Source organism: Schistocerca americana, chromosome 4 (assembly GCF_021461395.2).
Source record: "Schistocerca americana isolate TAMUIC-IGC-003095 chromosome 4, iqSchAmer2.1, whole genome shotgun sequence".
In the NCBI taxonomy this organism is placed as follows: Eukaryota; Metazoa; Arthropoda; class Insecta; order Orthoptera; family Acrididae; genus Schistocerca; species Schistocerca americana.
The window spans coordinates 103,622,371-103,635,249 of NC_060122.1; the positions used below are offsets into that span (position 1 = coordinate 103,622,371).

General features: G+C 38.8%; 1 protein-coding gene across 2 annotated transcripts in view; it reads right to left on the minus strand.

Annotated features, from left to right (window-relative positions):
* LOC124612715 (acyl-coenzyme A thioesterase 13-like) overlaps nt 1–12,665 on the minus strand; it is a 14,158-nt gene extending 1,493 nt beyond the window's left edge. Inside the window, exons 1-2 of one of the 2 annotated variants that reach the window (XM_047141071.1) lie at nt 11,994–12,114; nt 8,664–8,848 (exon numbers count right to left, since the gene is read on the minus strand). In XM_047141071.1, the coding sequence (XP_046997027.1) occupies nt 8,664–8,848; nt 11,994–12,005 (197 nt within the window). In that variant the 5' untranslated portion in view covers nt 12,006–12,114. The other variant, XM_047141070.1, reaches the window with a different exon arrangement.
* Between the last annotated feature and the right edge of the window lie 214 nt (nt 12,666–12,879).

Below are 12,879 nucleotides of genomic sequence, written 5' to 3' on the forward strand. Positions count from 1 at the left end.
CTACATACTTCTCACAATACTCTTATTGCTTCCTTTGATGAAAAAGTACTTTAGTTGCTTTATTGTACTGGCTGCTAACACAATTCGATAAGATGCCACGCATCGAAAGTTTTCATCATTTAATAAATGGCCATTAATGACTATTTCTGATGGCATAATATAATTTGATTTTTTTGCAACTGCATAATACCTCATGAGAGTAATACTTAGGCCGCCTGCCTGAGCTATAACACAAGTTTGGCTGTTACAGTGGAGTTTTAGACCTTATTTTTATAAATACACATTATCAAACATTGTGGCATTCCATATTTTATAATTCCTGTACATACTTCATTTTTACTCTTTGCCAGCAATTTCTCAATAACTGTCTCTTATGATGGTAACAACATTCCATTTATGCAATAGGGATGCTGTTAATGCCTCAACATTTTTGCTTCTGTAGCAAAATTTTACAATTTGCACTAGCATAGGCTTCAGCACTTGTGAGGTCATACGCAGTTTACTTTTCAACCATATATGGGAGCTAAACTGAGGAGCAGTTAACAAGTTAATATCCACAACAAGGGTTAGTAGTCCACTGTGCAAAAATTTCTTGAAAAATTTTGAAAACAAAGAAAAGAGAAGTTCTAATTTGAGGTAATTTGTTTATTTCAATGCATGATGGCAATTATCATCATCATTGTAATCGTAGTCCTTGCCAATGCAAAAATGTTTCAGGTAGCTCCTCATTTATGCAAAAAGTATTCACAACATGAAGAAAGTAATTAGAAACATTTTTGTCATTTATGTATATACAACTTTCAGGCATCGGTTAAAACAACTGGGAGTATTATTCACAGCCTCACAGTAAATTTATTCACTGATGAAATTTGCTGTCAACAAACCACTGCAGTTTATGGATAACAAGCATTCAAAAACACAACACTATAAGGAAAAATAATAATAATAATAATAATAATAATATGGACATTCCACTAGTGATTATCTTTGTCACAGGAAGGTGCATAATACATGGATAAAGTACTCTTTTACAATCTGCCAAAGCAAATAAAATACTGACCCTTCTGTGGTGCAGGTAGAGTGGCGTAGCTATTAGCATCACTGGTTGGTGTGCTTTGGGTCACCAGTTCTAACCTGACTACCAGCAATTATTTGTTATTCGGACAGCTATGGAGTCCATCCTGATCCGGAGGAAATAAGAGGAGTCACACATTTTCTGGCCCCTTGGGACATTCATGATTTAAGCAGTTTTCTCGAAATGTGCTTTTACTAACGGCAGTTCACAAAAGGGCTTCTGTATCAAGGCATGTTCCTTGAAATAACTACTGCTGGGGACACCAAATTTTCTTAAAATGAGGTGCGATCAAGACCATTCCTTTTCCTTAAGGAAGTGCTATCATCATCTCCATTTCTAGCACTGTATGGCAAGAATGCTAAGACATAATTTCACACTGGCACTAGTCGTTATGGGACACGTGCAGTTCTAGTCCACATTTAGAAAGGTGCTGAAATTGTGATACTTTAGGCTTTCAGAGTACTCTCCAAGTCCTAGGTGAACTACTCTACAACTTAGAAGGAGTGGCTTGCAGTAGTTTGGGCCATCAATCAGCTCCGGCCATATTTATTTATTAAGCCATTCACTGCTGTGACAGACTACCATTCCCTATAATGGCTGCCTAGCCTGAAGGATCTGTTGGCTTGACCGGCGAAATGGATACTGTAACTTCAGAAGTTCATTGTCAAAGTGGATGCAAACACAAATACGTTGAATGACTTCCAAGAAATTCTTTTGTGGAACACAGGAGTGTTATTGAAATCTCAGTCATGGCTGCATGAGATGACATTGCTGCTGAACAAATAGAAGCCTTGAAAAGAAGAGGAACCAACCAAAGGAGAACTCCAATTAAAAAACAGGGAGCACTGTATATGAGGAACTATGATCCAATAGGGTGGCCAGGTCTCTACTGATCCATTAGACACTATGTGAACCCTGTAAGGAATGCCAATAATGGAAGGACTTGCCACAATTGCCTCTGGGCCACCTGGTACCAATCCCATATACAGTAGAACCATTCCACTGAACTGTAATTGAACCTCTTAGGAAGTTCTCAGAGTGGATAAACTGGAATCTATGGATAATAGTCTGCACCCGCTATGCTCTCACCGAAGCTGTGCCAGTGCCGAAGCCCTCGAAATTGCAGAGTTCCTTGTGGAAGACATCAGTTTGAAGCACGAAGCACCCCATCTGATTACCCCGGACTGTGGAAAAGTTTTCCAATCAAGACTAGTTTTAGAGGTAATTTCACATTGTGACATCACCCACAGAACAGCAACCATCCACAGGTGAATGGCCTCACACAATGCTTCAATAAGAAGTTGGCAGATATACTCTCTCTCGATGTACGCTGTACTTTCTGCACCACAGTCAGGAGGCCACAACAAAAATGGATATACTGTTCCTGTTTCAATTGAACGATACTTAGAATGACTATGTGAAACACCTCATCAGCAGGGCTGAAGAAGCAAGGCAGCTGGCTTGCTCATGGATCCTGGACACCCAGAAGAAAGACTGACGGCATTATATCACCAAAGGCCAGCCAGTGAGATATAGCCCAAAAGACTTGTTATGGATTTTTATACATGTACAGGTAATGGGGAGTACTGAAAAAAAGTTACTAAAGTGCTACTGATGTCACATACCAACTTTAGGAATATGAGCCTTCATCAATACGACAAGCATGCAGAGATGTTGTCAATGTGCTCTATATGAAGCCAAACTATAGTCCAAAGGTGCTGACTGATATTGGGAGGTTCAATGAAACTGAAGACCCACTTGACAACTGTAAAGTTTTGCAGAGGGAGCAGAGTCATCAGCTGTGCTGCACGCGGTGTGGCTTACTGACTAACATTGACAGATGGCGTGCGAGTATCACCAGTGGGCCATTCCATGTCAAGTGGTCTACTTTCGGGAAAAGTTTCTGCATGATCGTAATGAATTTTTTGTGAACATTCAAGTTTCCAATAAACTCTGGTGAAGATTCACAATCACTAGTTTAATACTTTCAGAGATATACTCATTTCTTTAACCCCATAGCGCAACTACCAACAGTGCACCCATAGATCTTTGGCAATTTTGAGACATAATATTTAAGCAATATTTTCTTGAAAGTAAAAAAAAATGGGCCATCTTGCACAACATTTTACACTCTTAGATGAAATAATAAAATCCATTTCGTCGTCAATTTTCTTTGAGATAATCTGAAGCAAAGTCGGCTGAAAAAATAGACGCTCGAAAAAATGTCAAGTTTAGCTTTTTATACATCTGGAAGTAATAGCAGAATAAACCTGAAACTTTGCATGTAATAACTACCAATACAAAGTCTTAGAATATAAAATTTCATTCTCCTACCACTTTCCAACAGTTTACAAACTGAGGGTAAAGTTTTGGCCCACTTTTACAAACAAAAGTCTTCTGCAAACTCTTTTAAGCTGTTTGCATTAGAGTGACCACATTCTAAACCTTATAAAATCTAGATCTGGTTTAGCAATGCAAGCATTTATGGCCCTGAATAATGGCAACAAGATGGAAGTGCATTGAAAACGGGCCCAATTTTGCTGGAATGCAAATTAAAATCTGACATCTTTTTTTGTTGTGCAATAGTTTTGTACTCTCAGTGGAAAAAAATTCTTGACGACCATGAAGTGAACTGAGTCAGAAAAACTGCAAATAAGAAGTCTTTTTTTGTTTTTTAGACATCTCTACAGCAGTCAGCTCTAGAACTCCTTTTATAAAAAATTAAATGGAATACGAAATCCAATGAATAGTTTTCTCTTTTTCATGGCTCTGATAATCTGAGGCAATCACATTTGAAAAGTGTAAATTTTTGGGTTCTGTCTTGTTGAAATTTGTTCCCAAACAATCCCATCCATGATGACATATGACCAGCAGTATAGTTTTCCTCGATAAGCTACCACAAATTAATTAAACTGGTAAAAATTCTAGTAGCTTGTAGTAAACATAAGCTTTGGGTCCTCTTTTATCTTTGGTCTCAAACACTTATTGAAATGTATTATTAGGCTTGGGATCCTGTGTAAAGAAACCCTCGTCAGGCTCAGTAAACCGTGGTAGGGGAAACCCGCCAATGGCTGCTGCTGCACAGCTCCTGGGCAAAGGGGATGCTGGTTTCCTCACTTTAAAAGGAACAAGTGGTGGTTAAGCCATCATGGACCACAGCAATACATTAGTACAATTTTCAACAATACAGTAATGTCCCACACAAACTGCAAACTATGCTAACACAAAGTATGCTATACCTTAAACTGGAATTAAACTAGCTCATCAGTAGCATTACTAATAATTGTCTAGAACATGAATCAATCCCGAAAAATGTCAGGAAGACTGCTGTGACTTTCACCAAAATTTACACAATGTGACAAACCCGAAGGCTATTTACATGGAGAGTGCTGCAGTGTCATCCAATAATTTTACTACCATGATCTCCACTGCCATGGTGGTTGTTGTCGTCTTCAGTCCTGAGACTGGTATGATGCAGCTCTCCATGCTACTCTATCCTGTGCAAGCTTCTTCATCTCCCAGTACCTACCGAAACCCACATCCTTTTGAAACTGCTTAGTGTATTCATCTCTTGGTCTCCCTCTACGATTTTTACCCTCCACGCTGCCCTCCAATACTAAATTGGTGATCCTTTGATGCCTCAGAACATGTCCTACCAACCGATCCCTTCTTCTAGTCAAGTTGTGCCACAAACTTCTCTTCTCCCCAATCCTATTCAATACTTCCTCATTAGTTACGTGATCTACCCATCTAATCTTCAGCATTCTTCCGTAGCACCACATTTCAAAAGCCTCTATTCTCTTCGTGTCCAAACTATTTATCGTCCACGTTTCCCTTCCACACATGACTACACTCCATACAAATACTTTCAGAAACGACTTCCTGACACTTAAATCTATACCCGATGTTAACAAATTTCTCTTCTTCAGAAATGCTTTCCTTGCCATTGCCAGTCTACATTTTATATCCTCTCTACTTCGACCATCATGTTATTTTGCTCCCCAAATAGCAAAACTCCTTTACTACTTTTAGTGTCTCATTCCCTAATCTAATTCCCTCAGCATCACCCGACTTAATTCGACTACATTCCATTATCCTTGTTTTGCTTTTATTGATGTTCATCTTACGTCCTCCTTTCAAGACACTGTCCATTCCGTTCAACTGCTCTTCCAGGTCCTTTGCTGTCTCTGACAGAATTACAATGTCATCGGTGAACCTCAACGTTTTTATTTCTTCTCCATGGATTTTAATACCTACTCCGAATTTTTCTTTTGTTTCCTTCACTGCTTGCTCAATATACAGATTGAACAACATCGGGGAGAGGCTACAACCTTGTCTCACTCCCTTCCCAACCACTGCTTCCTTTTCATACCCCTCGACTCTTATAACTGCCATCTGGTTTGTGTACAAATTGTAAATAGCCTTTCGCTCCCTGTATTTTACCCCTGCCACCTTCAGAATTTGAAATAGAGTATTCCAGTCAACACTGTCAAACACTTTCTCTAAGTCTACAAATGCTAGAAATGTAGGTTTGCCTTTCCTTAATCTAGCTTCTAAGATAAGTCGTAGGGTCAGTATTGCCTCACGTGTTCCAATAATTCTACGGAATCCAAACTGATCTTCCCTGAGGTCGGCTTCTATCAGTTTTTCCATTCGTCTGTAAAGAATTCGCGTTAGTATCTTGCAGCCGTGACTTATTAAACTGATAGATCGGTAATTTTCACATCTGTCAACACCTGCTTTCTTTGGTATTGGAATTATTATATTCTTCTTGAAGTCTGAGGGTATTACGCCTGTCTCATACATCTTGCTCACCAGATGGTAGAGTTTTGTCAGGACTGGCTCTCCCAAGGCTGTTAGTAGTTCTAATGGAATGTTGTCTACTCCCGGGGCCTTGTTCCGACTTAGGTCTTTCAGTGCTCTGTCAAACTCTTCATGCAGTATTGTATCTCCAATTTCATCTTCATCCTCTTCCATTTCCATAACATTGTCCTCAAGAACATCGCCCCTGTATAGACCCTCTATATACTCCTTCCACCTTTCTGCTTTCCCTTCTTTGCTTAGAACTGTTTTTCCATCAAAGCTCTTGATATTGATGCGAGTGGTTCTCTTTTCTCCAAAGGTCTCTTTAATTTTCCTGTAGGCAGTATCTATCTTACCCCTAGTGAGATAAGCCTCTACATTCTTACATTTGTCCTCTAGCTATCCCTGCTTAGCCATTTTGCACTTCCTGTCGATCTTATTTTTGAGACGTTTGTATTCCTTTTTGCCTGCTTCATTTACTGCATTTTTATATTTTCTCCTTTCATCAATTAAATTCAATATTTCTTCTGTTACCCTTACCTACTTGATCCTCTGCTGCCTTCACTACTTCATCCCTCAGAGCTACCCATTCTTCTTCTACTGTATTTCTTTCCATCATTCTTGTCAATTGTTCCCTAATGCTCTCCCTGAAACTCTGTACAACCTCTGGTTCTTTCAGTTTATCCAGGTCCCATCTCCTTAAATTCCCCCCTTTTTGCAGTTTCTTCAGTTTTAATCTACAGTTCATAACCAATAGATTGTGGTCAGAGTCCACATCTGCCCCTGGAAATGTCTTACAATTTAAAACCTGGTTCCTAAATCTCTGTCTTACGATTATATAATCTATCTGAAACCTGCCAGTATCTCCAGGCTTTTTCCATGTGTACAACCTTCTTTTATGATTCTTGAACCAAGTGTTAGCTATGATTAAGTTGTGCTCTGTGCAAAATTCTACCAGGCGGCTTCTTCTTTCATTTCTTAACCCCAATCCATATTGACCTACTATGTTTCCTTCTCTCCCTTTTCCTACTGACGAATTCCAGTCACCCGTGACCCGTGACTATTAAATTTTCGTCTCCCTTCACTATCTGAATAATTTATTTGATTTCATCATACATTTCTTCAATTTCTTCGTCATCTGCAGAGCTAGTTGGCATATAAACTTGTACTACTGTAGTAGGCGTGGGCTTTGTGTCTATCTTGGCCACAATAATGCGTTCACTATGCTGTTTGTAGTAGCTTACTCACATTCCTATTTTCCTATTCATTATTAAACCTACTCCTGCATTACCCCTATTTGATTTTGTATTTATAACCCTGTATTCACCTGACCAAAAGTCTTGTTCCTCCTGCCACCGAACTTCACTAATTCCCACAATATTTAACTTTAACCTATCCATTTCCCTTTTTAAATTTTCTAACCTACCTGCCAGATTAAGGGATCTGACATTCCACGCTTCGGTCCGTAGAACGACAGTTTTCTTTCTCCTGATAACGACATCCTCTTGAGTAGTCCCCGCCCAGAGATCCAAATGGGGCACTATTTTACCTCCGGAATATTTTACCCAAGAGGATGCCATCATCATTTAACCATACAGTAAAGCTGCATGCCCTCGGGAAAAATTACGGCTGTAGTTTCGCCTTGCTTGCAGCCATTCGCAGTACCAGCACAGCAAGGCCGTTTTGGTTAGTGTTACAAGGCCAGATCAGTCAATCATCCAGACTGTTGCCCCTGCAACTACTGAAAAGGCTGCTGCCCCTTTTCAGGAACCACACGTTTGTCTGGCCTCTCAACAGATACCCTCCGCTGTGGTTGCACCTACAGTACGGCTATCTGTATCAATGAGGCACGCAAGCCTCCCCACGAACGGCAAGGTCCATGGTTCATGGAGGGAGGAGGGAGGGGGGGACTCTGCCATGGTAATGCACAGTTAAACTGTGAAGTTAAAAAATAAAAAAAAAACACATTTTGATTCTGTAGCTATAGAACAAAAGCAGACTGAAATATGTCACAATGAGTCATGACAGAATACACCCCTTTTCTGAAGGTTTTCAAGTTATCTGGTGTCAATAATAAACTAGCTTTTGGTAGTAAGTGTTATACTTCACTCACAATCCTGCCTTCGGATTTGAACTCTATTGTGGTTTCAATGTGACAATATCAGGAGGAGAAGAAGCAGAAGCATTTTCAAATATAACGTTATCTTTCCTTAATAACTTCTTCTGTACCACGGAAGAGTTCTCAAATAGAGACAAGCAGTTAATAAGAAACCCATAAATGGCCAACAGGTAACAAGATTTTGTTATTTTAAACTGCCTATGCAATCTTTTGCTCAGTCAACAGTTGTACACCATAATGGGTATTGTGAAAGTCACATACGGAAAATCTAATAAATAATGAAATAGAGAAACCACATCAGAGCTTCCTAATAATAAAGCAGAACTGTAATGGCCAACAATTAAAAACAGCTGAATTGTAGGCATGGTGCGCCATGGGAAATACTGTTTCACCTCTGGTGGCTAATTTATTTATGAATGATTTAGAAGACATTTTACTATCTTTTGCAGCTTTGGCTTTACAACAAACTGTGTTCTGGACATAAAAAGGAATAAATAGCATTGGGCTCAGTGGTCAGACTATGAGTTTTCATTACAACAGCCATACGGCATCTAGTCAAAACACTGGAACAAGAAACAATGATGTCCCAGGCATAACCCCACTAGAAGTTGAAAAGTATTACAACTAGATTATGAATCAAATGATAAAGAGCCTGCCGTGCATTACCTCACATTGATGTTTACAGAAACACCTGGCACGCCTTTTCCATATGTCATTAAAGCATATGTCGAAATCTGGTCAACCAATGTTGCTGTGAATCCACCATGCAGTGTACCACCCACATTCTGATGTTCTTGTGCAACAGTGAATTCTGCCAGACATTTTCCCTCACCAGCAGATATTATGCGTATCTGAAAATGGAAAGTCGATGGTGTTAAAGCGAAAACAAAGAGAAACAAAATGTAAATATATATTGAATGATTTCCAGAATGAATTTTCACTCTGCAACAAAGTCTTTGCTGATTTGTAATTTCTTGGCAGATTAAAACTCATCACCAGACTCATACCTGGGACCTTTGGCCTTTGTGAGCAAGTTCTCTATAGGCTGTGCTATCCAAGACTGACTCACCGTCACAAATTTACTTCCACCAATACCTTTTTCCCTACCTAATCCACCAGAAAGTTTCAAATTAGAGTACATTCCACAGCGCAGTGAAAATTCACTCTGAAAACAATCCCCTGGTTGTGGCTGCAATATTATTTCCTCCAGGAGTGATAGTACTGCAAGGTATGCAGGGGAACTTCAGTGAAATTTGGAAGGTAGGGGATGTTCTGGCAGAAGTAAAGCTGTAAGGGTAAGTTGTGAGTCTTTGAGAGTTCGGGGGGGGGGGGGGGGGGGGGGAGGCAAATGCAATTTATCTTGCAGATAAATTGTCCTAGAAAACAAATTCTGCAAAAACTGAGTACTATAATTGGCAGTATTTAATTTAGTTTCAATAAGTATGAAAAATATGTATCTCCAAAGTCTAACAAACCATACTTATTTTACATGTAACTTGCACATAAAATTCTAGGCATAACTGGGAGAGTTATTTTGCCTTTGCAAATCAAAGCAAAACATTATGTTAGGACAGAAGTTATGGACTGCTACAATCAAGCAATATGTTTGGTATAACTAATGCTTGAAGCAAATTAGAATAACACTGTTACTACAGCAGTTCTATGTACATTGAAATGCTACATTAGAAAATATGAAGACATGTCTTATTCATGTGCAACATGACTAGACATCAACATACCTACACTCATTCCACTACATGCTTAGAAATAACATGGTTGAGGGCACAGTTTGGATTTCTAAATGGTTCTGATATTGAGTTACACATACAAACATAGAATGAAAAGTTACTTGACTCCTTGCAAAATGGTACAAACATTTGATGGGTCGACAGAAGCGTCCGATCCCACGCGTCGGCTTTGACCCGTGACGTAAGGGTGTTGTCGTGTGTGACGGCATGACGGCGCGGAGTTTGGTTTGAGTGTGGCTGTCTCCAGTTCTGTTTTATCTTATTTTATTTACTTTTCTGATCTGTTCGTTCTATCTCATGAGATTTTTTTTTAAATTTGAAAACACTTATTACTTATTTTAATTATGTTTCCTCGAATTTCTGTTTTAGTTTATTATATTTATCTTTCTGATCTGTTCGTTCTATCCCGTGAGATTGTTTTTTAAAAAGACAAAAAACACTAATCAGCTACTGAAGCATCTTTATCTTTTATGGGTTCCAGGGGTCACGACCCCTGGGGAGGTGGGTGGGTATTCATGCATGGCTGTCTTCACTTACACGGTGTAGCTACGCAAGGCGTCTAAATTTGTTTATATTTAGTTTGCCCCCCCCCCCCCCCCCCACCCAAAAGACCCCATTTCCCGCGCTTGTCCCGTTAGTGTCATTAGGCTTCTTGTGGAAAGGGTGTGTGTTTGTTTTTGTTTCTGCCATATTTGTGACGTCATGGGTCAAAGCAGACAGGTGGGATCGGACGCTTCCGTATTTCCCCATTTGATGAATAGGATATGAAATGTAGTTTTAAAAAGATGAGATGTTGAGTTTCAAACAGGCGCAATGAAAATCCTGCTATACATTTAAGCTTTCAGTCAGAAGGCCTTCTCCTGAACACACAGAGTTTAACAAAAGCTTTTATTGAATTTCCACAGGCATTAATAAATGGCCAAATCATTGTCATTAATTCTTTTTAATAAAAAATAAATAAAAATAAAAAAAAATGCGCCATATCCAGTTCAGAACTTTTAAGAGGTTACATGTATGGGAGTACAAGCACATACAAGAGATCGGACAGTGTCAAATTCTTGGAAGTATGAATGATAAATTTGGTTGGTGGGAAATACAACTAAACTGCTGCAACTTCCATACAAATTTTTGTTTACATGCAAATTTCAGAGCCCTGAAGTCTGTAACACAAATCAATTTTGGTAGAAATTCATGAACACCTTACTGCAGCATGGTCAAAGAACTGGATACATTAATAACTGCTTCTCAGTATACTTAATCCTTAGTGAAGTTTGACATTAATAATATACCTCTCAAGTCAACAGTTCAGGTTTATGCAGTTAATAACAGTAACAACAATAATCTGTGTCCATTACTGAGGAACACAAATTTTCAATGAATTCACAGCAACCACAAAAATGATACATTACTTATAAAGTTCAAGACAGGCCAAAAGGGTTTATTTGTGAACAATTCCTTCTATTTCACCAATGAATTTCTTAGCAAGACCAACTGATGTAGGCCTACTTGATATTAACAATTTCACTGTACTAATGCTATGTATAGATATATCTACAAAATGGATTCAGATAAAAACAGAAAACCAGTATATTACATAAATAGAAGTAGTGACTGCTAGAATGTTTACTGAAGCCCTACAGGAATAACAGCCGCACACAATTACAGGAAAACTAGTGCTTATGAAAACTAGTGCTTATTGCAAACACATTCTTCATACTAAGTTCTATATCTCCTAAAGGAAAGAGGCAAAAACATGGGTAGGTTAATATGTTGTATACTCTGAGCTTTTGAACCCACAGTCTAAAGCAATAAACAATCTGTAACAAAGGGCTGAAACTCCATATACCAGTACCGCAGGCTTTGGAAAAAAGAAAACTGGAAACAGAACCAAAGGTGAGCAGTGCCCCAGTACTGTAATTATTATGTGTCTCCAATCTTTCTTAACATTATCACGCAAAAGTGACCAGATCAAATCTCTGTACTTGCAATATAATATACCGGTAACTGTTTGTGTGTGTTGACAAAAAAATTAATTACACTTTGATATATGGTAATACATTAAAAAGATAAGAATAGTCTTCAGTTTGGAACCTAAATTTGCATGGAATATGAATCGGGCGAGAGATTCAGTTTAATAGTATCTTCACTTATAAATGCTGAGTCATGCACACACAGCGGGATTTCGAAGAGTGCTTTCGTTTTCCGTCTGAGTGCGTGCACCTCTTATTCTTATAACAGAAAATTGTACCGGTGTTCTCATTATCGTTGGTTCATCGCCTTGAGTAATTTACTAAACATAACGTCCTTCACCGTTTACGCCACATCGCGCGACAAATTACGACTAGTGCTTCCACAAGGTTGTATTAAAACTCACCTTGTTTAGCAGTCTTTCAAACCCATTTGCCTCAACACATCTTTTGGCTATAGATGCAATAAAGTTCGCTCCTTGTCCTGCCATTCTCAGTCAAATAGATGTAAATGCTCGACGATCACGAGATAGCTAATAATACCAATAACAAGCTGCAGCTGAATGTCATTGCACGTTTCTTTGCAAGAAAGAAGATAAATCTGAATAACAACAAGCAGGATGTTTAACATTAACCCAGCAATTAAAATACGGCAACGTTTATAGATCGCTATTCCAGCGAGCGAATGCTATGTCAGTGCGTAATTTCCCTTTTTACTTTAAGCAAAAGCACCAAATGTAAACTCCGCTTTTCCTGAAATGAAATTGGTACGATAATACATTACTAAACATACTATACAGCCTCATAACACAGCTACCGACAACCACTACACATGTTTTTAGCAGCGATTTGATTGACGAACGACGGAAATACCAGTTACGTTAGGGAGATCAGGTTATTTTTTTATGACTCCTAAATACGAACTTTTCCACACAGCTGTCCCAAAACGGTGTGCTTACAATTCGAAGGGAGTTAATTTCGATTGGCAGAAGCAAAGGCAGTCAATAAAACATCAATTCAACCACGGCCACCTGTATAGTGGCCGTGGTTCAACCCAAGATTAAAGAGATCTGTGAAGTGCGAACAGTGGTCAGCTGCTACTGGAGTTTGATCAATTATTTGCTTAAAAATTACCTATTTGTTACTGGATTGGTAATTGTGATCCTA